The sequence below is a fragment of the Xiphophorus maculatus genome, chromosome 17 (genome assembly GCF_002775205.1).
Source record: "Xiphophorus maculatus strain JP 163 A chromosome 17, X_maculatus-5.0-male, whole genome shotgun sequence".
Taxonomy (NCBI): domain Eukaryota; kingdom Metazoa; phylum Chordata; class Actinopteri; order Cyprinodontiformes; family Poeciliidae; genus Xiphophorus; species Xiphophorus maculatus.
The window spans coordinates 9656882-9681013 of NC_036459.1; the positions used below are offsets into that span (position 1 = coordinate 9656882).

The 24132-nt window shown below is 38.3% G+C and overlaps 1 protein-coding gene across 1 annotated transcript in view; it reads left to right on the top strand.

Annotated features, from left to right (window-relative positions):
• Positions 1–24132, top strand: part of LOC111611801 — a 61805-nt gene that overhangs the window by 19992 nt on the left and 17681 nt on the right. Inside the window, exons 5-11 of the mRNA XM_023349915.1 lie at positions 288–764; positions 1650–2096; positions 5965–6114; positions 10813–11001; positions 12842–12918; positions 15037–15136; positions 21540–21737. Coding sequence (XP_023205683.1) covers positions 288–764; positions 1650–2096; positions 5965–6114; positions 10813–11001; positions 12842–12918; positions 15037–15136; positions 21540–21737 — 1638 coding nt within the window. The remainder of the gene's footprint in view (positions 1–287; positions 765–1649; positions 2097–5964; positions 6115–10812; positions 11002–12841; positions 12919–15036; positions 15137–21539; positions 21738–24132) is intronic.

The window sequence follows — 24132 nt, forward strand, 5'->3', positions numbered from 1 at the left end:
ACCTGTGTTGAGAAAGGTTGCTTAAAGTTTTAATGTCTGCTCTTTCTGCCACCCTCAGTTCTGATTACTCTGGTGAATATGGAGTTGGGAAAGTGGCAGCTGCTGCAGTGGGGCGAATTTTTCACTGCTTTTGTTAGCAGGCCAACCCATTCAGCAGGGAAACAGTGTGTCCTCCCCAACTGGGGGAAAGTGTGAATGAACAAGGCTGAATATCACAACCAGTGGCTCTCTGCTTTGCTTCTTTGGACTGTTTTTATTTACATATTTTTCCTAAAATGTGTTTACAGGTAATTCCAACACTGCTAGAGGACAGAGCGGTGATCAAAGTATTGATTTGATGAAGAGAAGACACTGCGCTGCTGTTCTTCCTCGTCTCCAGATCACTCCAATTCCACCTGTATCTCCATCTAGCTTTGGTCCGACTCCTCTCCAACCCGACTCGCCGCACCTCGACCCCAAAACACCAGAAAGCAACTCAAGCATTATACTAACTCCTGAAATACATCCATCTCCTGCTCCTCCTCGTGTTCCCCCTCAACCTGAAGAAAATGTAGTTCCTGAAAGGGAAACTGTGTTTGAGCCAGTTCCACAGGAGCCGGACTGCGATCTTAGCCTGAAGCCTTCCGGATCGTCATGGTTACCATCGCCTACATCACTCTCGTTAGAGTCTCTTTCGCATTTAAGTCATCCGTTTTCCACTTTGTTCAGTCGGAGCACCAGCCTCACCAGTGGCAGGACCAGCATCCTGAGCGATCGCACTGCTGGTAAACCTTCACATCAGCATGCTAATGCTAATGCTCATTTTGGATTCTGATTTATCAGTAATGGGTCATTTTGAATGATAGTATCCACATGTTTTATGTAGTTTAACATAAAGCATTTAGCTTTATGTAGCTAATGCTAATTCTGAATGAGCATTAGCATCTTTATGCTAATGCTAATGCTCCTTTGGGTTCTGAAAAATCCATGCCTGGTCATTTTGAATGATGGTAGTGTCACGTTTTATGCACTTTAACATAAAACCTAGTTTTATGTAGCTAATAATAAATGAACATTAGCTTTGTAATGCTAATATTGGGTTCTGATACGTCCATGCCTAGTCATTTTGAATGCTAGTATCGTCATGTTTAATGTAGTTTTTCTAAAACTACATAAATAAATGAGCTAAATGAGCATTAGCATTTTAAGTTATCCATCTTCCAGTTTGTTCAGTCGGAGTCGATCAGTATGCTAATGCTCATTGTGGATTCTGATAAATCCATGCCTAGTTGTTTTGAATGATTAATTTACTTATAACATGGGGAAAATGTCTTGATGTAAATGACATAATCTCCTAATTAAACTAAAACTTTTTAAAATCAAAATTAAGGAATTATTGACTAAAAATGCTCATATCTTACTGAAAAGTAACTTATAAGTAGTTTTGTCTCATTTCAAGTGGACTAAGATATTTTCAAAAAAACTAGACAAAAATACTTATATAATAAAGTCATAATATTGTAATTATATTATGGGTTTATTCTTGTAATACTATAACTTTATTTTTTAAAATTTTCTTTGCATGGCCCTAATACGTTACCATTTTGTTCTTCCTCTTAATTTTGAAGTTTGAAAAGCTTCTCTTAAATATTTTTCTGCTTGATTTGCAGCAGATTTTCTGGACTCCCGTCCTGAGACGAGCGTTGGTTCCTCCACATCGGATCTTCCTCCAGTGATCCAGTCATCACTGGCCTCTTCCTCTCCAACAGAATCAACCTTTAAACAACCATTAAAGAAAAGCACTTATAGATCTACATCTTCGCTCCAAGAGAAAACGTCTGATGAATTTCACCAACCACGCTATCCTAATCCTGCACCAGTTGCTAAATCTACATCAGATGAACCGCAAAGCATCAAACAAATGACAGAAGTTACAGAAAACATCAACCAGGAGACATCGAAGGAGGATGTCACCAGTTTATCTCCTGATAAAGAGCTGAATGAACGCAGGTCGGTTCCACGTTCTGGATCAGGACCAAAGCTGAGCCCGACTCCTCCTCCATCCCAGCTGGATTCACATCACTGGCCTGTGCTGCCTCCCATCTCCCCAAAAAGAGGTAAAAAATGAGCTTGAACATAGCTGGACATCAAAGCTTGAATCCATAATGAATCCTCAGTAAAAAAAAACAAAAAAACACTGCTTTTCTTTTTCCGGCATGTCAGGGATAGAAAAGATGAAAAGCTGGTACCATTTGATTTTTTTTGTTGTTGTTTAAAGGCGTGAGGCCCCAACAGTTGAAGTCAGGAGGTTCTCCTTCTCAGCTTTGGTTCCCCCGATGCTTTCTCTATTCTCTAATCCCTGAGAGGGAGACGTGTTGCCGACGGTCATAAATCCACACTGACCGCTGCACATCGCTGAGCCGAACTGTCACAATGGAATACCTCGGTGGCTTTCCTGCGGCTGCTAATTTACCGTTCCCAATGGGGATAAAGGACCGGGCCAGTGACATCTGACTTCTCCGGGAACTTTATGAAAGAAAGCAAACAATGTGGAAATTGTGTGGGGATTTTCTCCTTTCTGTCAGAGACGTCTACTGTTCTCTGTGTGGCGCTGTACTGCAGGGGGGCCTCGCTGCATCGCAGCACGCTGTTCTCTTCACAGCAGACACAGAGCGAGTGTCACCAGTTCATTTATTTCTCTGCAGATGGAGGCAAGTGGAGTTCAGAGAGCTTGCAGCGTATGAAGCTCAACGTTTATTTGCAGTCTAAACATTGGTTTCAACAGCTGCTGCACAAAGGATCAAATTACAGTCATCAGTTTGAAAAATCATAATTCCAAAGGAGTGTTTGGATGCAAATCATATTGCCATCTGTTTGTCCATTTTTCATTTGTCCATCCTTTAATGTGTTACTCTTCTATGTTCATCTCAGGTCCAGTAGGTTGACTTCACAACACATATTATAACAACATAGGAAATCAAGTTGGTGGTTAACATCAGTCCAGCAGCTTCTGCCCCTATACATTAAATAACAATAAATAAATAACCGTAAACAAACTACAAAGCAATGTCTCGAAGTTAGCAGTTGTGAAATTAAACATAGCTAAAATGGACATTAATAACAACAGTTAAAAACATACAAAACATAGCTAAATTACTCATGAAACGCTGTAAATGATTAAGTTTGTCCAAAATATTAATTAAGATATATTTGTAAAGAAAACACAGAGCTGATCCCAATACATTACACTGTTACCGACGGCAACATAAAAAAGGGGGGAGGAGCTGTCGGTTACTGGTTGCTATGGTGACCACCTACTGCCAGGAGCAGAGTAACAGAACTTAAAACTCCAACAAATGCCTGAAGAAACACCTTGTTGACCAAACAACATAAATTCAAAGAATAAAATAACACATTTTGACAAACTTCACATCTACAATACTGTTAAAATATAACCCTGTCTTTAAAATCCACTGTAAAATTATCAGGTTTCTCTGATTTGACTTCCTTTTATAGGTTTTTGTTTGAGTAAAATGAACATTGTTCATTTATAATATGAACTACTGACATGTCTCTGAAATTCCAAGCAAACATTTTGTATTTATTTGCAGAAAATGAGAAATGATCAAAATAACAAAAAAGACGCAGTGCTTTCAGACCTCAAATAATGCAAAGAAAACAAGTTTATATTCATTTAGAAACAACAATACTAACGTTTTAACTCAGGAAGAGTTCAGAAATCAATATTTGGTGGAATAACGATGAGGTTTTCAATGGGGTTCAATTGGCTCTTAATTTTTTCCAGAACTGTATGTCCTTCTTTGCATGCATTAGTTTTTTCATTTAACCATCCTTCGGTTTGTCAATAAATTAGCTGCCCCCGGCCACCCACCCAACTCAACGTTTACACTGATACATGAAAATGGCTGCAAACAGATGCGCACTTACACAACCGAACATATTTGAAAAGCAGAAGTAAAGCTTCCTGCACAACCAAGAAGAATAAAGCAAGTTGTATCTGAATGTACAACAAAATTCTTGTATTTTCCAACAGCCATTACAGCAACATTTGATTTCCCTTTGTGATCGATTGAATTGAATTGTGTGGCGCATGCAGCGGTAAAACCAGCTGACCAAATGTGCTGGAGCTCAGCTTAGGGACCAGCTTGGGCTCGGCCGGAGTTGCTAGGTAACGGCCCATTGTGACTAAGCAATCAAACAGGCTGCAAACAGATGTGCAATTGTCCAACTGTACATCTTTGAAAAGAAGAAGTAGAGCCTCCTGCACAACCAAAAAGTGATCAAGTGCTTTCTGGATGGTAAGTCGACAACAAAACACTTGTGGTTGCTAGGTAACAGGCTGTGGTTGCTAGGTTACGCGGAGTGCATCCTGATTTGTGAAGTTACATTCTGGAGGTTTTCCAGACAACAGAAAATATCTGGGTGTTTTTTTTAAGCCTTTGGACTGTTATCGAAACAGTAGAGACTCAAACAGAAGTACAAAAACGTGCAAAATTTTGCTTAATATGTCCCCTTTAATAAGAAAATTAAATGTTGATTGTGGAGTTTTTATGGGTTAGGTGTCCAAGGTAATCAGAATTTATTTTGTTTTATAGCGTCCTTGAAAAGCAACACGTCTTCCGTTGAGGTTCTCTCAGAGTCTTATCCCAACCGCAAGCTGCCATGTTTTCAACACCAAAATCCAGAGTTTGACTTTCTCCAACAATAAACCAGGGTTCTGTCCTGGCATGGCCTGGCCTCTCCTCTCAGGCCCTTTCAGCCCGGCGAATAGAGGCCTACAGCCGCACAGAGGAGGCGTTGTCCTTCCAACCAACCCCCTTAACCTCCCCGAAAAACTCAGTTCAACCCTCGTCGCCTGAGACTGGCAGCCCAGTTGACAACAGCAATATGCTTTGAAGTGTCAAGTCAAGTCCTTCTATTGTCTGTCTGAGTGGAGCGGCAAGTCGCTCGAGAGCAACGGCGTTCGCATACTCCAGTTCCTGTTGGAGCTCTGTTCGCCTTTCCTTTTAGAAACCGTGTATATATTATCCTTTTGTCCGGAGAAAGCTGTTCTGCATATCTAATGTATGAAAAGCCCCAACAGGTCCTTTTCACTGCCACTCAACGCACGCCTCGCAGTGACTGTTTCACCAACTAATCCTCCGATTTCTAAACCAGACAGGGAGAGAATAGCGTGAAATTTTTTCCTTTGAGTCAGGTGTAAAGTTATGAGGCTGATTTTCTTACAATGCCGTTACCATGGGGGTATTTTCATTCTTAAGGAACAGTTATGTTTCTGACTTTATGGTTGTGTTAAGTAGTTGTTTTTGCCATTCATTTAGATTAATGCCTACTGCTCTCTGATTCTTTTTTTTTAATTAAAATTTTATCAGTTCTCTAAGAAATCTCCCTTTTATAGAATACTTCAAAATCACAAAATCTTACTATCTTTTTGTCTGGTTTTTACTGTAAATATCTCAGTACTCTTGAAATGACCCAGTGATTCTGCTCTTACTCTCTCAATTTGTGCTAAATATAATGATATTTTTGTAGCAATTCAACTATGAACAAGCGCCGATGAAGGCTATAAAAGTTCATGTTTGTACACATGAACTCTTACCAAGTATGTTTCTTCTAGCTTCTTGTGCAAATAACTCAGTTGAAATTTAAAGGCAACTTTTAGTAAGATATTTGAGTTTGTTTTAAGTAAGCTATTTCTTAATATTGATTTTTAAAAAGTACAAGATTATTTCAAAAACATATTTACAAAATGTTTTTTTCATGTTATAAGTGAAATAATCTGCCAGTGGAACCTGTGCTTTTTCATCAATATTAAGGAATTATCTACTGTAATAAAAGGTTTTCTAAGTTACTTAGAAACTAGACCAAACATACTTGGTAATATAAACTTCGTCATCATATGTAGCAGAAATTGAGAGAGTAAGAGTTGAGTAACCAGACATGTCCCACGCTGTGTGTTTGCAGGTTTCTCTGCAGCATCAGGCTGTTCTGAGATCAGCTGCAGTCAGTCTCAGATGTTTGATGAACTGGAAGACATCGCTCCTCTTTCAGCTTCCTCATTGTCTCTGGATCGACCATCCGACTCGTCAGACTCTCCTCGCTCACCTCTCACAGGTAACGCTCAAGGATTATGAGCAACAACTAAGAATCTGTCTTCCTGTAGGATTATTTCACCCTAAATGACAAGCCTACAAATGCTCAGCATGAAATAAAGTATCTGGGCCTTTTTCCATCTGAATATATTACAGTCATGTTTCTCTTATGACCAGAATTCCCCTTTTTCATTCAAATTTTGACTTTCAGCAACAGGCATATGTTTAGTATTTTCTTGTTTTTGACTGTTTAGAGCGCAAAATTAAAATAAATCATACCAAATTCAGATTCTAAAAGACTTTATCGATCCCAAAGGAAAATTAGATGCAGCCTGGATTGTTTTCATTGTAATATGAGGGTTAAAACTGCAGCTTATTTGCTCACTTGGACTGTTTTGTTTTCTGGCGATGAAAACGTTAAAAAATGTGTGACGGAGAGCAGGTGTTTTGGGAATTCAACCATTATAAATTTTAATGTATATGAATAAAGACAACAGAAGAGAATAAAATTCATGCAAAACAATTGAATATGCTATAAACTTATTATTTTTACTTTATCTTTTCAGTAAAATACAATAAATGAAAGATGTTAGAACTCTGGACTTAGTTGAAATTGGTGAGTTATAAACATGAATGAATCGATTTGTACCTGGGTGAACTAGTTCTTGTTATGGTTCAAGTTGCACATAATATAATGTAAACACTTTTTTCGCATCACACGAGTCATGTGATGAACAACCGGATGTTACTACTGGTGGAAAAGACGAAGAAAACGACAGAAAGTGGTTGGAGGATGTTGTTTTTTCATAACTTATTCGATTACAAACTTAAGATGTGACTTTAATTGCATTTCTTAATCAAATAAGGTCATAAAATTGTGTTTATTTGACATTAGCAGAATATCGAAAGTGTTTTTTACTGCTGGTTCTGATGGGTTTGTTGTCTTATTATTATGTAACACATATTTGAAACTGGGTCGGTTCTAGTCACGGCTACGTTTTCTAATCTCTTCTTCTTTTGTAGCTGCATCTCCAATGCAAATGTGTGCAAAAAATTTTTAATATTACGCTAATGTCGAAAAGAAAACACAATTTTGCAGTTCCTGTGTTTCCATTAAATAAGAAACGCAATTAAAGTGACACGTGGATGAATTTGTTCACACGCCGCTCCATCATCCTTCAATTACTTCCTGTTGTTTTCTTTGTAGTTTGTGCCAGTAGTAATATCCGGTTTTGATTGTGTGACTTATGTAATCCAAAAAAATTATTTCCATTAGTTTTTTAAAACCACAGCATCCTGGCACAAAAACTGCATTTTTTTAAATTGGCATGTTTGCATTGATTATATTTATATTAATTTTATGGTCACTGAAACGCAGATATACAGTAGATGTCTTCACTGGATAATTTTCCTATGCAGCACATCTTCTACATGCTCAATTGTGTTGTGAAATAACCAAATTTTATACAGCCACTAGAAACTTTTTATCAAAAACAAGACCTTTTTAAAAATTGCAGAGTTTCCATTAAGCGAATTTCTTTTAGAAACGTCAAATTGCGTAATTATGTGGTCAGTGGAAATGCAGCGAGTGATCTGCGCGTCTTCGGAGACAGAGATGGGTTTATCTGATGTCTCACTCTGTCGGCTCGTTTTATCAGCCCAACAAAGGCGGCGCTGACGTGACGTGTGTGTGTGTTTCCGCCTGTGTGTCCTGGAGGAGCTTCTCTCATCTGCAGAGAAAGATATCAGCCAGTGAAGACTTCCTCCACCTCCCTCAGAGCCTGCTAATCCTTGACAAGGTGTTTAACCTGACCAGAACCTCCGTACGACCCCAGAGACCTTTGACCCCTGAGGATGTGGAGTGATAAAGATCTGCTCTGGGGTTTTGGCCAGAAGCTCTTCTAAGTGCGAGTTAATGCTCAGATTTTTGTCACGCTGATGGGAAGCGCAGCTTAAGTCTGTATAGGGTGTGGTGGATTTTATATCATCAGCGCTGAAAATGTTAAAAATATTTAGTTTGGTGGGGAAGTTTGTGAGGAAAAACAATCAGAGTTCTTCCCGTATATAAACAATTAACAAATTAGTTCATGACACATCAGATCTGTCAACATTTTGAATAATATGTGACTTCTGTTTTGCCATCTACATTGATTAATTTAGTTTTATTTCTTATACTTTTTTTATAAGAATTCTGTTGTAGTTTCCTTTGTGTAGTTAAGTAATTTTAATCTTGTTTTATTTCTATAAACTTTGTTTTTATCAAGATAAATTACTCATTGTCCAGAGATAACAGATGGAAAATAATTTTTGGACTAATTCTGAAATATTTAAAATAATAATTGATGTGCATTTTCCATCCAATCCAAATGAATTAGTACATTTTAATTTCAAAGACTGTTAAAAACTAGTTGCTTAAATGTTTTATTTATACTAAGTTGTGTTTTTTAGATTTATACCTGAATAATTTTAGGTCTTATGTAAAAGCATTTTGACTCAAGCGTATGTGTACTTTATTTAAATTTTATTTGATAAACCATTAAAAAGTATTGCACAATTATAAAATGGTAGAAAAATTACACATTATAATACTTCTAATTAAAATGTGTCATATATTTAACTCTAATTACTGCTTTTGTCACGATTCCTCTAATTAAAAATAGTCACCTACACTTGTGTGTAAATGTTATCAGCTTAGATCCAAGTTTTCTGTTCAAAAACATTAGAAAGCAAAAAGTGTCGTGAGAAAAAGGAATCAGGAAGCAAGTCGTTCTTTCATGAACTTCTTCCTGGATAAGCTCCTCCTCCTTCCACCACACGACCAATCGCAACGCAGGAAGTTATCCAATGTTTTTGGAAGATAAACTGCAATATCAATCTGCAAGCATGTAAAATGGTGCCCCAATTCTCAGAAAGTGGTGGTTGACAAATTCTCATTCCACAAATTGGACTGTTTTCCATCCACCCCTAATCCAATACCGCCCTTGGCAACCACCCATAGAGACCTTATTGGAAAAATGACACTGAAAGTTTTGAAAAAAATCCAAAAGAAATCCTGTTTAAAGTTTGAGAGGCTGAAGAAGATGACCTGGTGATGGCAGCGTCATGCTGTGGGGATGACTTTCTTCAGCATGGACAGAAAAGCTGATTTGATTTGATGGGATTTGATGGAGTAAAATCCAGCTAAATCCTCAACCACCAGATGTTTGATGGAATGGTCTAAGTCAAACCATTCCATTATTATTGGAACATTATTCCAATAATAATGTGTTATTATTGTATTAGAATGGCCTAGTCAAAGTCCAGACATAATGAACCATCATTAGGTCAGGTGTGTTGAATCAAAAGGACTGACTCAAAGGGGCTGAAAACATTTGCACTCCACACATTTCAGAATTCTGTTCTGAAACACTTTTTTCCATTTTAAATAAATATAAGTAACATAACTGGGTTGTACACTGAAAAAACTGAAGTTTGTGTCTGTAAAATTAAAAATAAACATATAAATAAAAAGGTAGAGAAAATTCTGTCAATTTCCAAAGAAAAGTTTGTAATTAGAAAGAAAGAAAAGAAATTATTTATAGCTTTTTAGAAGTAATTTATTAAGAAAGAAGGATGAGTTGTGACGTTTCCACGGTCTTTATGGGTGGCAGCAGGTTTACGCGTTACTCAAACTGAGGATTAGTTATTGATCAGCTAAAGTGTTGGCCAATTGTTTTCCAATCTGGTGCGTTAAAGCCCGGCCTAACTGAAAGTGTGTCGCGCCTCATTGTGTTACCGCCGGCGTTATCCCTGGGATTTCCTCCCAACGACTGCAGCTCCTCTTCCTCACCTGAAGGATTACTTTACAGGTCTGACTTCCCAACTGAAAACACCCAACCAATCAACAAGTGTGTGTGTGGGGTGTGTGTGTGTGTGTGTGTGTGTGTGTGTGTGTGTGTGTGTGTGTGTGTGTGTGTGTGTGTGCCCTGAGACGGGACAAACTGAACTTTCCTCTGTTTGATGTTCTTGGATGTTACTGGAAGGTGTGGGTGCGCGTGGGTGCGTGTGTGTGCGTGGGTGTGTGTGTGTGTGTGCGTGTGTGTGTGTGTGTGTGCGTGCGCTTTCTGTGAAATCCCCTCAGATTGCCGCTCCACACCCAGCAAGGACCTGGGATTTGCATGGGCCGGGAGCCACAGTGTCACTGATCCGCTTTTAATTGGGTGTGACGGAGAGAACTTTGGAGCCTGGGGAGGGGGGGCAGAGGGGTAGATAAGGGGGGTAGATGGGTAGTTGATGGGGTACAAGGGGTAGCTTCTCTGCATCAGGGTAGTTTATCGGTTCTGTTGGGTTTTACAACAATTTTATGATTTAGATTAATTTATTTTGTTTTTTTCTTGATTTTAAAGGTGGGATTATGTGGAGTGTTTATTAACAGGCAGTAGCTTACGTCTGGAAAGATCTGTCAGTTCATTCATCCATCGATTCATCCATTCATCCATCTGTACATCCATCCATTCATCTGTACAACCATCCAACCATTCATCCATCCATTCGTTTTTCACTCTAGCACCATTTCATCCTCCAGATTTCTCTTTTCTTTTTTATTGTAAAAACTTTTCCAACATGTTGAATTCAGTCGTGTAAAAATCTTTGGTAAATTTATTGACCTTCATTTGTTTTCCTGTCTGTTTTTCCATCATTTTGTGTCTTTGAGTTCCAGTTTCTCGTTTCTTCCGTGTAGATTTGTCTCCGGGCCTCGCAGCGCTCACAGTGGGCTGCGACTCCGGGAATCTGGGCTCCTTATCCCGGGTCCAGCTGCTGCTGCTGGACCGGCCGGTGCCACACACCGACCTGGACGAGGGATTCTCCCCGGTCCAGGAATGGTCTGACCTGACGTCGCCGTACGAACTCCCAGAATGCATTTCACCAGGTAAACACTGCCAGGATATTCTTGAAAAAACAAAACAGAATTTAATTCTGAAATAAATCTGAAATCTGAGCTTTTCCTGCCTTGGATGTGTCAGTTAAAACATAATGTCCTCCGTCCTTGACTTATTACTTTCTGACAGTTTGAAAGAGATCGTTTGATAAGCAGAAACCATCAGTGATATACCTGGAAGCCGTCAGACAGGTGTGTCTGTGTTTGTGTCTAAACCTGTTTGAGAAAACACAACTGACCTCCAGAAAAGGGGAAAAACAAAACGCTGCGTTCTCTTTGAGACCAAGCGACGTCTTTATGACGCTGAGCGGCCTTTCCTTTTAACGACCGATCCGCCACTGCGAGCTTCAACTGTCCCAAAGGTGTTGCCGCTCAGGTTTACTGGGATGTCAGCCAAATTATTAAAGATCAAACCGCTGGAGTGGAACATTAACTGGGGAAGTCCGACCCGGTTAGCAGGAGGCAGTTTAAACCAATCACAGCACGCGTAACGACGTATAGGAGGCGAAGAAGAGCGTGCGGATCGCTCAATTAGCTCATCATCTGTCCTTTAAAGGCTGATAAGGAGGCAGAGAGGAGATAAACAGCAGAGGTTTGAAGCTCTGCAACATCAAAAAATAAATCAGAGGAAATCATTTGGATGTTTTCTTTCCTCAAACTCATGTCAAACTAATTTTTGTTTTGGTCCAAATCAAGATCATGAATGCTCTTAAAGGGCCAGTTGTGCCGAATCTATTGATAAAACTTGTTCACTAACTGGTAAAATATCAATGAATTTTTAAAATTAAACAATATTACTGAACATCTTTTCAGTCCCTCCAGGATTTCATGAATCTTTTTGTGATTTTTTGCTATAAAAATTTAAGTGGTCCTGGTAATAATTTGGAAATGTTTGTGCTTATTTATGATGGTAAATGTGACTTTTTATTACTTTATTGATCATAGACTATAATATGACTTCAATTAAGGCTGAGGCAGCTGTTTTGAACAAATAAGAAAGTTTTTGACAACTTTTGAGAAAAATCTGCAATAACCTTTATAATGTAATTTGACAGTAAACAGATAAAACCTGCATTGATTTGACTGATAACATAATATTTAAGCTCACTTAACATCATAAATCAGTTATTTTGATTTCAATGTGAAAAAATGTTTAATATTATTTAATTTTAAGAATTATCTGGACATTGATGATAATTAAATTTATAACAAGACATGTTACCATGTTATAATTTAAATAATCTGCCAAAGGAACAAGTATTTAAAAATGTATTTAAAAAATCAAAACTTTTTGTACATGCATCAAAAAACAAACTAGTTTGGTGAGTTGCTTTTTTTTTCCAGAATCATTTTCTATAAAAGATTTAGGAGAATAAAACAGCTGTGATAAAAACAGATTTTAAAAAATCAACAAAGTAGGTGAGTGAAATGTGTTTTTGTTACTTTGAGGCACTAGCAGGATATTAAATGGTCTTTGTAATTTTCTTTTCAGCCGTCTATGAATATTTACAGTGAGCCTAAATGTGTCTGACTTCACTGGAAGCTCATTTTTCCTCTCAGGCTCCAGAACAATGTTTGCAGCTGGCATGCTTCTGCAGACAGGTGCTGCTCTGTTGCTCCTTTTTCTGCCATTATTTGCTCAGAGATTAATAGCCATAATTGGGGTTACTACACGACATTACTCATATCTGAGCACACACACTCGAGTACAAAAGACAAATGTGTGTGCTTGTGTGTGTGGGATGTGTGGGGGTGTGTGTGCTGCAAACACACAATCACTTCCTCTGGCTGCAGCGTCCTGATGATGATGTTTTCTCTGCGGTTTTGTCAGGTCATTCAAGGCCTCTCACAGCTGGCAGCGGCTCTGAAAGGTGCGACTCTGCAGGGAAACTCCAGGAGAATAAATCGGTGAGCGACTCTGCCTCTTTAAGAGGAACTTTTCTCCTCTTTTTTTTTCATCTCTCGCTCCAAAAACACTCCAGGAAATTAACTTCTATCATGAAATAACTGCAAAAAATGCTTGTCAGACGAGTCAGTGTTTAATTGAGAGGTAAACACACCGTTCTGCTTGATCACATAAATCAATTTGATGCTTAAGTACTATTTAATCAATCAAATTAAAGCAATTTTTATCTCTTTTCTGAAGTTCCACCAGTCAGCCCAATTTTTGTACAGAAATTTAAGTAAGATCAACAAATCGTCACACTTTTATGTTCAAGTTTATAGCAAATTTTACACCAAAATGTTAAAAAACTATATGTTTTAAGTGAGAACCCCCAGATGCAGGTGGCAGTATTTCTTACTTTGACTCCACTGCTGCCTCAGCCTTACATGAGGTCAAGTTTTTGTCTGTTATTGACATGGCAAGAAACAAAAATCACATTTACTGTGGTACATAAGCGCAAAATATCATAACGTTTCTTGCTAATATTTGTAAATCAGCCTCCTAAATCAGTTATTTTGATTTCAGTGTGAAAAGATGTTTAATGTTATTTAATTTTAAGAAGCACTTATAGAATGCAGACACAGCTATTATTAATTAACAGGTTTTATCAACACATTCTGGCCATTCATGACTAGAATGTGGCTCAAAATTAAACTGAGTTCGACTCCTTGCTTCAGGAGGAAGCTCCAGCAATAAGGTGGGGAGGGGTCGCTCCCCGTGCTACTGTGGAATGGATTCAGTTTCTCCATGTGGTTTTAGATTAATCTCCGCTTTATGACAGAGGAGAGAGAGTCTGAATGAGGCTGTAACCCCCCACCTAGACGCAACGGCACAAGGAAGGATTCATACGTTCATAAATCACCTGAGGAGCCACAACTGCAAACGATCCACAGGAATCTGTTCAACACTTTGAATCAACCTCCTGCTTAAGTGTGAAACAGACAGCACTTTTATAAATTATCGCAATGAAAAAATCATGAAAAAAGCCTTTTCACACTGAGGTAGCTTCAGCCAAGTGCTTTGAAAAACACTTCCCTAAAGTTACTACTTAGAAATTTTTAATTTTTTAAAAATTATTTTAAAGTCGGTGTTCAGTTTTTTTTAATAAACTCCAAAAGAGGGTGATTGTAGATAAAGTACATTTCCACCAAAAAACTTTTCCTAAAAAAAATAGCAAACTTTCTGAGTTTCAAAAGTCTAAATTTGCTTTAAAAAATACTCCGAAAGTTTGAGATTATTCTTGAAAATTTTCTAGAAAAAAACCCAAGTTCTGACTTTGAAAATTGAAAATGTTGCTAGAAAAAATAAGGAAATTTTGAGATTATTCTCAAAAATTTTCTAGAAAAAACAAGTGCTTTTCTGAGTTTGAAAAGTAAAAATTTTCTAGAAAAAAATTCAGAAATTTTAGATTATTCTCAGACATTTTGTAGAAATAACAGAAAATTTTGTAGTTTCAAAAGTTACCAATTTGCTAGAAAAAACAAGGACATTTTGAGATTAAATTAAGGAAATTTCTAGAAATAATTTGAGTTTGAAAAATCAAAGTTCTTCACCTTTTGAAACTCAGAAATGTCCTTGTTTTATTGTTGTTGTTTTTTTTTTTTTTTTTAGAAATTTTGAGAATAATCTCAAATTTTATTCTTGAAAATATTTAACTTTTCAAACTCAGACATTTTTTTTTTCTAGAAAATTTAAATTTACTACTTTTATTAACATTTTCAATGCTCCTATTACACTGTCATAATAAACTATACTTTATTTCCCTTTATGTTTATTTATAAACACACACTCTAATGTTGTTCTGGCAGATTATTGCATGAATAATCTGCTCTGGTTATTCACGCAACACTCAATAAATTGTCTGTTTTTTCTATTTAAGAAAGGAATTGGATTATTTGTTTGCCTCTTTTAATGTACTTGTAATGTTATATCAAAAGGCTGTAGAATGTGCCATTTTGTTTGGTCCGATTAATCATCAAATCACAATTTTGAAACAGAAATCCCAGATCAAACCCTGAACTCACTGCAGATAACGTTTGCCCGGCCAGAACTTTTTGAACATTTTCTCTGTTTTTGGTCAGAACTGGTCTGAAGGAGGTTCTGCATCTCCGTCTTCCTGGATTGTCGACCCGAGTCCGTCGCTGGAAATACTCCGATCCTCTGATTCCTCCCTCCTCTCCAGTAGGTCTCCCGTTTGTTTCAGCTTTAAAACACGTTCATCACCGTGTCGCCTCAGTGCTGCGGCTGCCGCTGCAGAGCTTAACAACAATACTTAATCAATGCGAGAAGCCATCTTCACCATTAGCGTTTGATCCGATAAAAGCCCGGTGGGTCCCTGTCAGCCTGGAGCCATTGTCCCCTCACTGCCAGCTCTGTGTTTGGTGTTCTCTTGCCTCCGGTACACTTAAGCCTGCTAATCCTTGCAAGGGCCAGCTGGCCTGTTGAGTTGGCTGTAGATTCATGAGCGATGGGTCCGAAGCGGCTTTTAAGATATGAACCCTGGAAATCTTTATCTGACCGTTTCTACGTCCTGCTTGTTTTGACTCTAATGATGCGTAGCTCGCTGTATTTCTGCGACCATCAGGCTTCAGATGGATGTGTTGGTGTCAGTCTGCGGCGAAGCTGCTAGATCAAGGCTGCAGTGAGGCAGAAATACTGCTTGGATGTTTCTTCACAAAGCCAAGGTCGAATTTATGGCTAAAGTAATAAAAATATATTAGATTTAGAGATGCATTGCTCCAAATACTGACAGATAAGTATCAGTGACGGATCTATTCAGTCTAATTCTATGCTTTTTGCTGTATTATTTATTTTACATAATATTTTTTATTGCAGTTTCTGAACCATTTGAAAGAAGGTTTGTTTCATCAGTTTCTTAAACTATGAAAACCTGAAGAAGGAGACTAAAGGTGCTTCTGACCGTTGACCTTTTAGAGGTCAAAGGCATGGTCACCCTCTGGAGGAGGAGAGGTCATCATTAGGGCATGGAGAGGTCAATCTGGAGGTCATGCTGCTGCCAAACGACCCCCACCCAGGCTTGTCTTTGTATGGAAAGGTGAGGTTTGTAATGCAGAGGGTCAAAAATGTTTAATTACTACTGAATCTTAGTCTAACAAATTTAGCTGGACAATAAATTGACAATATTATTGTTTATCGTTATTGCGATAAACAATAATATTGTTGTTTAGAGACCATTTTTCAAGTGATAATGGCACAATAATTAACATTTATCCTCTCAGAGACCAATAATCTTTAAGAACTTCTTCACATTGGAACTGGAAGATAATTTAAATATCCAAAATAAAACATAACAACCAAAACCAACAAAACACTTAAAATTTAGTTCAGTTATTTATTTAGCAGCAATTTACAACAAATGCTGCCTCAAGTCACTTTGCAGAAAAAAAATCAAAACAAAAGATAGAAAACAGGTGTTTAATGAAAATGTATTTTTTGGGAATAAAAATGTTTTCTGACCTGATTGTCCGATAGATTCAGTTTGATTTGGAACCAAAATTGCAACATTTGTTACATTTTCATCTGATTGGTTTTCTTTCTTACTGCATTGTATCAAATGAACCAAACTAATTGAAAAACCCTTTCCCCTCCTCACCTGTAGAGGCGCTGCACCAGGAACCACTGAAAGAAACGACAAAAAAATCTCAGAAAAAAACATGGACACGACTTCCTTCATTGCAAAATGTAAACATAAATGGAGCAGCGTCAGATTTTAGCGGATGTAGGATTTCTCTTGAGTCTTTGGCAAAGTATCAAGAGATATTTCTCATTTCTTTCATTTGTTTTGGTTTTGTTTACCCAGAATACCTTGCACTTTAGTCCACTTCCTGCTTTTGGAGCAGTCTTCGATTGTATTGGCATTTGAGCCTCACCAAACCGAGATTTGTAGTTGGACCAGAGTTCACTTTTTTAGAGTTTGATTGTACATCCAAACCAAACTTTCAGAAAAACAAACTATGGTTTGATTGAAGTGGACCAAACATGGTGGATGTGAACCAACCCTAAAGTTTTTCCACCCTTTATTTTCCTTCACCTGCACTTTAACAGCCAAAAAATGGGTCAAATTTCAATTTCTTCCACACTTTTCCAGACTCTTGATAAAAAAACTCACTTTTTTTTGAGAAAGCTTCTTCTTTCTTGTTTGTCGTTAGCATGAGTCGCCCATTTCTTCAGATCGGTTGAGTTTCTCCCACCAGAACCGCTTTGCTCATCAGCCATTTATAGCTAGATTAATCCCTCCCCTCATATTTGTTTCACGGTTGTTAGTCCTCAGTCACTCGGTTTAGCATTCAGCTGCGTAGCTAAGGCGTTAGCGCCTGAATGAACGTAGCGATAATCTGAAATGACCCTGCTAAAAGACAGAGATGATTCTTGCAGAGATTAGCCATGTAGCGAGCAAAGATCGTTTCCCCCCAGCGGACCACACACTGACAACGTGTTTCTATTGTTTCCAATTCACCGCTGCTTCGGATTCTCAAGCTATTGTCTCGGAAATCCTCCAGCATTTCCCCAAAAACCCCGGACTCAAGGCCTTTGATTGGCACTTGTCAGGGCTGATAGAGAGGGTGACAAGTTGGAGAAAGGCGTCAATGAAGAAGGCCTGAAAGGAAAATCCGCTACCCATGAATAATAACTCGCAGGATTTTCTCTTTTACTCCTCCTTCCTCCTGTTCTGCCATTAAAGCCGATTGTCTCGCTGATGCTCATCCTTTTCTCAAACAAGCAAAGAAAACGATACAAGTCCAGCCGTTTTGCCTCTGCTTGGTGCGCTGGACGTTAAAGGGTGTGGGTGTTTTTGTTTTGTTTTTTGTCCCTGGTGGCCTTTCTGAGATCAGTCAGGGGATTTGACTCGGCCACTTTCAGCCAAATCCAGATATCTGCTGTGCTGAGATGCTGTGGTTGGTATGGCAACCCGCTTGCTGTGGTTTTAGATGAGCTCTTGTTTCCAGCTTGACCCGACCCGCAATCACTGCTGTGCATTCATAGATTAGGCCGTGTTGGAGGTTTGGATATAGGAGGGCTTTGAAAGAAGGGTTTCAAATCCTGAATAATTTCAGTCAGAGCTGAAATCAGCGGTAAACGTCGACCTACTTCATTTGAATATCCTCCAGATCCACCCTCTGAAAAACTGATGCAGCTTTTGTTTTACTCATTTTTAACAGACATTGAATAAAACTTTGAATAAAACAAAGTTTTGATTGCATAATCTCACACAGATCCTTTTTATGTATTGAAAATGTTTTGTTTTAAAAAAAAACCCAACAATATTCCTTTTGCTAACGTACAAATGAGCATTGGGACCATACTAAGAAAAAATTAAAATATATAATTACGAAGTTAAAGTTGAAATATTTCAAGAATAAAATCCTAATTCAAAACTTCATTCTTGTAATATTATGACAAGAATATTCTTGTAAAAATAATAATTATAAAAATATTTTTATAAAAAATAATTATTTTTTGTTTATAAAAATAAAAAATAGCTTTATTTTTTATTTTCTTAACATGATCCCTGTTTTTTATCCTAATATATCTCAATAATATCCCACTGAACTTAAAAACCCCTCATCGTTAAAATGTCTTAAATTAATGTATCTGATTTTAAGGCCTTAAAATGTCTTAAATTCATTAGAAAATGTACACGTTTGCCTTAAATATGTTAATCACAGGTCTTAAATATTGTCTGGCAGTACTATTTAAACTTGTAAAAAAAAATCTCCCATATTTAGGATTTTTTTGTAGTTTGGCACATCAGTTTCACCAAAAAATACAAACAGCCCACCTAAAGTTGTCAGTTTGAAACATCAGCTATCCTAAACAGAAAAAAGAAAAAAACAAAAACAAAACAAATAAAAATAAAAAAAATTTTAAATTCTGTCATTGTTTTCAGGTAGTTAAAGTATTTAATAAAAGGCTTCCATACCTGAAAAAAATTGTCTAGCTTTGTAAATTTGCTGCTGTTTATTTTTCTCATGGGACTTTTCAGTCAGGCTACTGCTAACTAGCTGCTAATAAACTATCGCTAACCTTTTTGTTAACTGTGAATTATCGCCAGTCGTCTTCACCTCTAGCTCATTTCTCTTGATGTATATGCCAAAGATTGGCACTACTATAGAAAATGCTTTCTTTTTCAGTTTTCTGTCATGATACAGGTCTTAAATTTCATTCATAATGGTCTTATGAAGGTCTTAAAACCCTGAGGTTTGAAATCTTGAAGTAAGATTTGGAAGCATATCATAAATAGACAAACAAAATCAGATTAAAATGTGCAAGTGAGCTATTAGCTTTTAGCATTGTTGCCCTGCAGCAGAGAATGAAAATTATCAGAAAGAAATGCTTGAGAAATATCAGTCTTTGTGTAAAGACTCTACCTAAAAGACAAGTTTCACTTTTTTTGACTTTCAAAAGTTCAGATCTATTGAGATGCACCTGTATGTAACAGTCCTAAGGAAAGTTTTTGGTTTTTGAAATTTAATATCCTCACTTGTCATTCATCATGATGTCAGAAAGACGTGTTTTTGTTGCATGGGAGGAGGAATGATGAATTTTACGTTGTGAAGATGAATAAATTCCCCGTCCTGCCGTCCGTTTTGTTGTCACCGGCACTGCGGCAGGACATGCAGGCGTGTGATTGTGTGCAGCCTGGTGGAAGACGTCCTGTCAAATGAGACATGGCTCCATCAATCTACGCTGCTGACCTTTCTGCGCTCACCGGCGGGATGAATGAATTCCCTCCACCGTGTTCGGAACGCCCAATGAATCCAAACCATTGCTGCTTCTCGACTGGCCATACTAATGAATGCATCACTTTTAGTATTACCACACATGCGCGTGTGCACCAAACAGACAGTTTGCAAAGAAAAAACTTATAGAAGCGTCTCTAGAAGACAATGAAACTCTTCTTTAGTCTCGAGTCTGCATTGATGGAGCTCTTTGTCTCCACACTTCTGCACCGAGAAGTGTATTCTGTGGAGGTTGAATTGGGAGATAATGGGACTCTTAATTGGCTGGGCTTTTACAAAATGGATGGCTGTTTAAGTTTCAAGGGCAGCGCTTGGTCTATAGTGTGGCTCTCAAAGGAATGAATGGAAATGTAACTCCTGCATCTGAGAGAACGATGAGATGAGAAAAGAAATGGGCTCTAGTGGCTGCTTACATGCAGATGATCATGAATACAAATGTGTTTTTCTTGCTCCGGACTTTGCTCATTGTTGGTTTTAATTTTAAAAAATAGCAACCTTAAATATGCTTCAGATACGGTCCTGCATTTCTTAGGATTTTAGTAACAAAATGTAAGTTTTAAGATCACCTATTATTCTTACTTGAAGAGGTTATGAGTTATACTAAAAATTTGATTTCCTTTTTTGCACAAAATCAAAATCATAGTCTGCTCAATTCTCCCTGAGCTGTTTTAGGGCGTCTTGCCTCTTTAAATCCAAATAAGCTGCTGCTGGCCATGCTCTCCAACTCAACATTTACACCAGTATGTGAAAATGGCTGCAAACAGATGCACAATCATGCATCCGTACATGTTTGAAAAGCAAAAGTACAGCCTCCTGCACAACCAACAAAAAGTGCAGCAAGTCAACAACAAAACATTTGTCTTTTCCTGCAGCCATTATACAGCGCATACAACAGTAAAACCAGCTGACCAAATGTGCTGGAGCTCCGCTTTGGTTGCTAGGTAACGCCGCAGTGCCTGTTTTTGAACGGCTCATCTTCCAGACACCAAATAACCGCTGTGTGGTTTTTTTTATTTGTTTGTTTGGGGGTTTTTTATATTTTGAGCAGTTTTTAGAGGCAGTTGAGACACAAATGGAAGCACAAAAACATGCAAAATGTAAATTTTGCATAAGAGATCCCCTTTAAGCTGACTTGATGTAGGTTTCATTTATAAAATCCTTACAGAACAGCTTTTAATGACTGACTGTTGTCCTGCTTTATCCTGCTTTTTTAAGTGCTATGTGTTTAAGTATTCTCCTTTTATGATTCACTTGATTCCTCTAAAATGTCTTTGAGTGTTTAAAAAGCCGCTATATAAGTAAAATATATTGCTATTATTATATCCAATTCAAGGAAGCATAATAACACCACAACCACCAGAATCAGATGGGTAAATTTCAGCACCAATAGCTGTTGTTCTGACACGGAAGTCACTTAGCAAATTGCTACATTTTCAGCTGCCGCTATTCTTTTTCACACTGTGTCAAATGAGCCAGACGCCTTGAAAAACCTGTTCCCCTCCTCGCCTGTGGCGGCGCTGCACCAAGGACCACTGAAGGAAGCGACAGGAAAATCTCTGAAGAAGACAAAGTGTAAACAAAAATGGAGTAGCATCAGATTTTAGTGGTTGTAGGATTTCTCTTTTGTCTTTGGCAAGAGACCAAGAGACATATCTCATGATAGTATTTGTTTTGGTTTTATTTATTTGTTCTGACCAGAAAGTCACTTAGCCATTTGGATTTCTTGGTTGTTACCATTCAGGACTGGCTTGGATATGAAGATTATATAACTTTTTACTTTTAAGTGAACAGTTTCACACTGGGGGTTTAATGTTCCCACTCAGACGAGGAAAACCCGGCTGAGGACCAACCGCAACATCCAGGAAGGAGCAGCCATGTTCTGATGGACGGAGAGCGAGTTGAGGAGCGGGACGAGGCGATGGAGGAGAGGAAAACCAAGGCGCTGAGTTTGCTCTCCAAACTGCAGGACAACGCCCCACGGCGGAGCAAAACCAGCAGGAGCCGCTCCAACTTTGAGGACTGTGAGTTTATCCTGACTCTTTCAGCATTTATAATTTAAACACAGTTTGGTAGAAACTGGCTGCATTTACTCAATTATATTTATTTGAGTAACTTTATTACTTGAGTAAAATTATGTTGAAGTAGCGCTACTTTTACTTGGGTACTCTGCCGACCTCTGAATTTAAATAATAAAACAGACAGATTTAATGAAACAGATGATTAAATGCTGATTGTTGGTTTAATATCTGATAAAATGTTCATTTCCATATCAGAGTATGGAAATGAACAAATTCCAGATTCTATTGAATAAATCCTTCCTTCCTTATAATTTTCCTTTTCATTCGTAATGAAGTGCCATTATTACATTTAGCAGCGCATACATGAGATTGATTGACAGCGCTAAGACCCTCCTCCTTGCTCTGATTGGTTGTTTTTGACAGCAAACCAATCAGCAAGGAGAATATTATTCCTCTTAATGTCACAACATGGTGACAGTTTTAATAAACACAGATAAAACATATTTTTGTAAAGGTTACTTTACCTTTAAATCTGCAGTTTTTTCACTACAATCACCTCTAAAATGGCAAAAATACATATTTATATGAAGGTTTTTTGTACATTAACAGGAGATTTACACTTAATTAATTAAATTGTGGTATTTCTAAAGCTTAAGATTACACAATCAGTGGTTTATTTTTGTCTCTGTGCCTCTCTGTTTGTCCTCATGCATTGTTTGTGAGTTCATTAAAGTGCTTCTGCCTTTCAGTCCACAGTCTGCCACCGGTCCAGACTCTTGTGGCCCCTCATTAGGCTCTGAAAGGGAATAACGGGTTTTAATTGGTCTTGTTTCATCCAACACTGACTGCTTGCCAGTGGATTCCCAAAATTCTCTGCTCCCCCCGCGCTCACACACTCCAGCAGCTTCCTGTACTCGGCCACCCATCGTCAACCAGCCCAGTGACCCTGCGGGTCAACCGGGTCAGCGCCGGTTAGCGGGAGCCGCCATGTGGCTCGTGTCTGAAGTCAACAGTAACTGATGAAAAGAAGAAGAGTGAAGAGAGTCTGGACACCAAGAGCAGATTCAGTCATTAAGTTTCTGGAAGAACAACGACCGACAATGACTCAAACATCCAGCCGTCATCCAACCATCTAACCATCATCCAACCTTCATCCAGCCATCTAACCGTTATTCAACCAACCATTAAACCATCATCCAACCATCATCCAAACATCCAACCATTAAAACAACCATTAAACCATCTTTCAACCATCATCCAACCATCTAACCATTATCCAACCAACCACTAAACCATCATCCAACCATTATCCAACCAGCCATCTAACCATCATCCAACCATCTAACCATTATCCAACCAACCACTAAACCATCATCCAACCATTATCCAACCAGCCATCTCACCATCATCCAACCATCTAACCATTATCCAACAACCACTAAACCATCAACCAACCAAACATCCAACCAATCATTAAACCATCATCCATCCAACCATTGTGCTTAAAAATAAAAATCAATGCCACCAGTTTGGCAATATTTCAGATGTCTAAGACAAAAAACAAATCAATAATTATCAATATCAACTGATATGAAACACTTATCTCATCCATATTATCCAGCCCTAAAAGTAGCGATATTTCATAGTAAAATTACTTACTTAAAACTAAACGTACAGTAAAAAAATACTCCTATTTTTTTCCAAAGAGTTAAGTAAACATAAGTAGTTGCTACCCAGCTGTGTATGGGACACCTGTCGGCGTTGGGTCGACTCCACTTTGTCTCCACCCACCATCAGCAGCGTATATCAGGGCTAACTTGTGTCCAAGCAGTGAAACACAAAAATAAACATCAAACGACAAAACGCAGTCGAAGAGATGAGAGGAGGTTGTAGTAATGGGACCTGCTCTCACTCCAAGTGTGTGTTCAGGTACACTGCCTTTATGCAACTCCTGTTTGCTCAGCCTTTGCACTGAAATTATGTGTTTACCATCGGTCCCGAATAACTGGGCAAACAAACAGCTCGCCTATTGATGAGCGGCAGCGTGGAATATGGCCGCCGCATTCAGAGAGAGAGAGGGAGCGCAGAGTAAATCTGTCAAAGGCTCCATTATGTGGTGTCCAAACAGAGAGCGCTCTCCACAATGGCCTTATTAATGGGACAATGTCAAGGAGCGGCGGAGCAATAATAGCAGATGATTTTTCTTTGTGAGGTTATCTCTGGAGATCTGCTCTCACATTAAAGCAGATGATTTGGCCTATGGGAGTCGTATCGGCGATGATCTGAGCTGATTGGTCTAAAGTGTGTGCGTGTGTGTGCGGAAAGCGTGGGCTGCGGTTTGTGGTGAGCTGGATGGCATGCAGCCAGAGACAGGAGTGTGGCTGCTACGTGTGTCTTT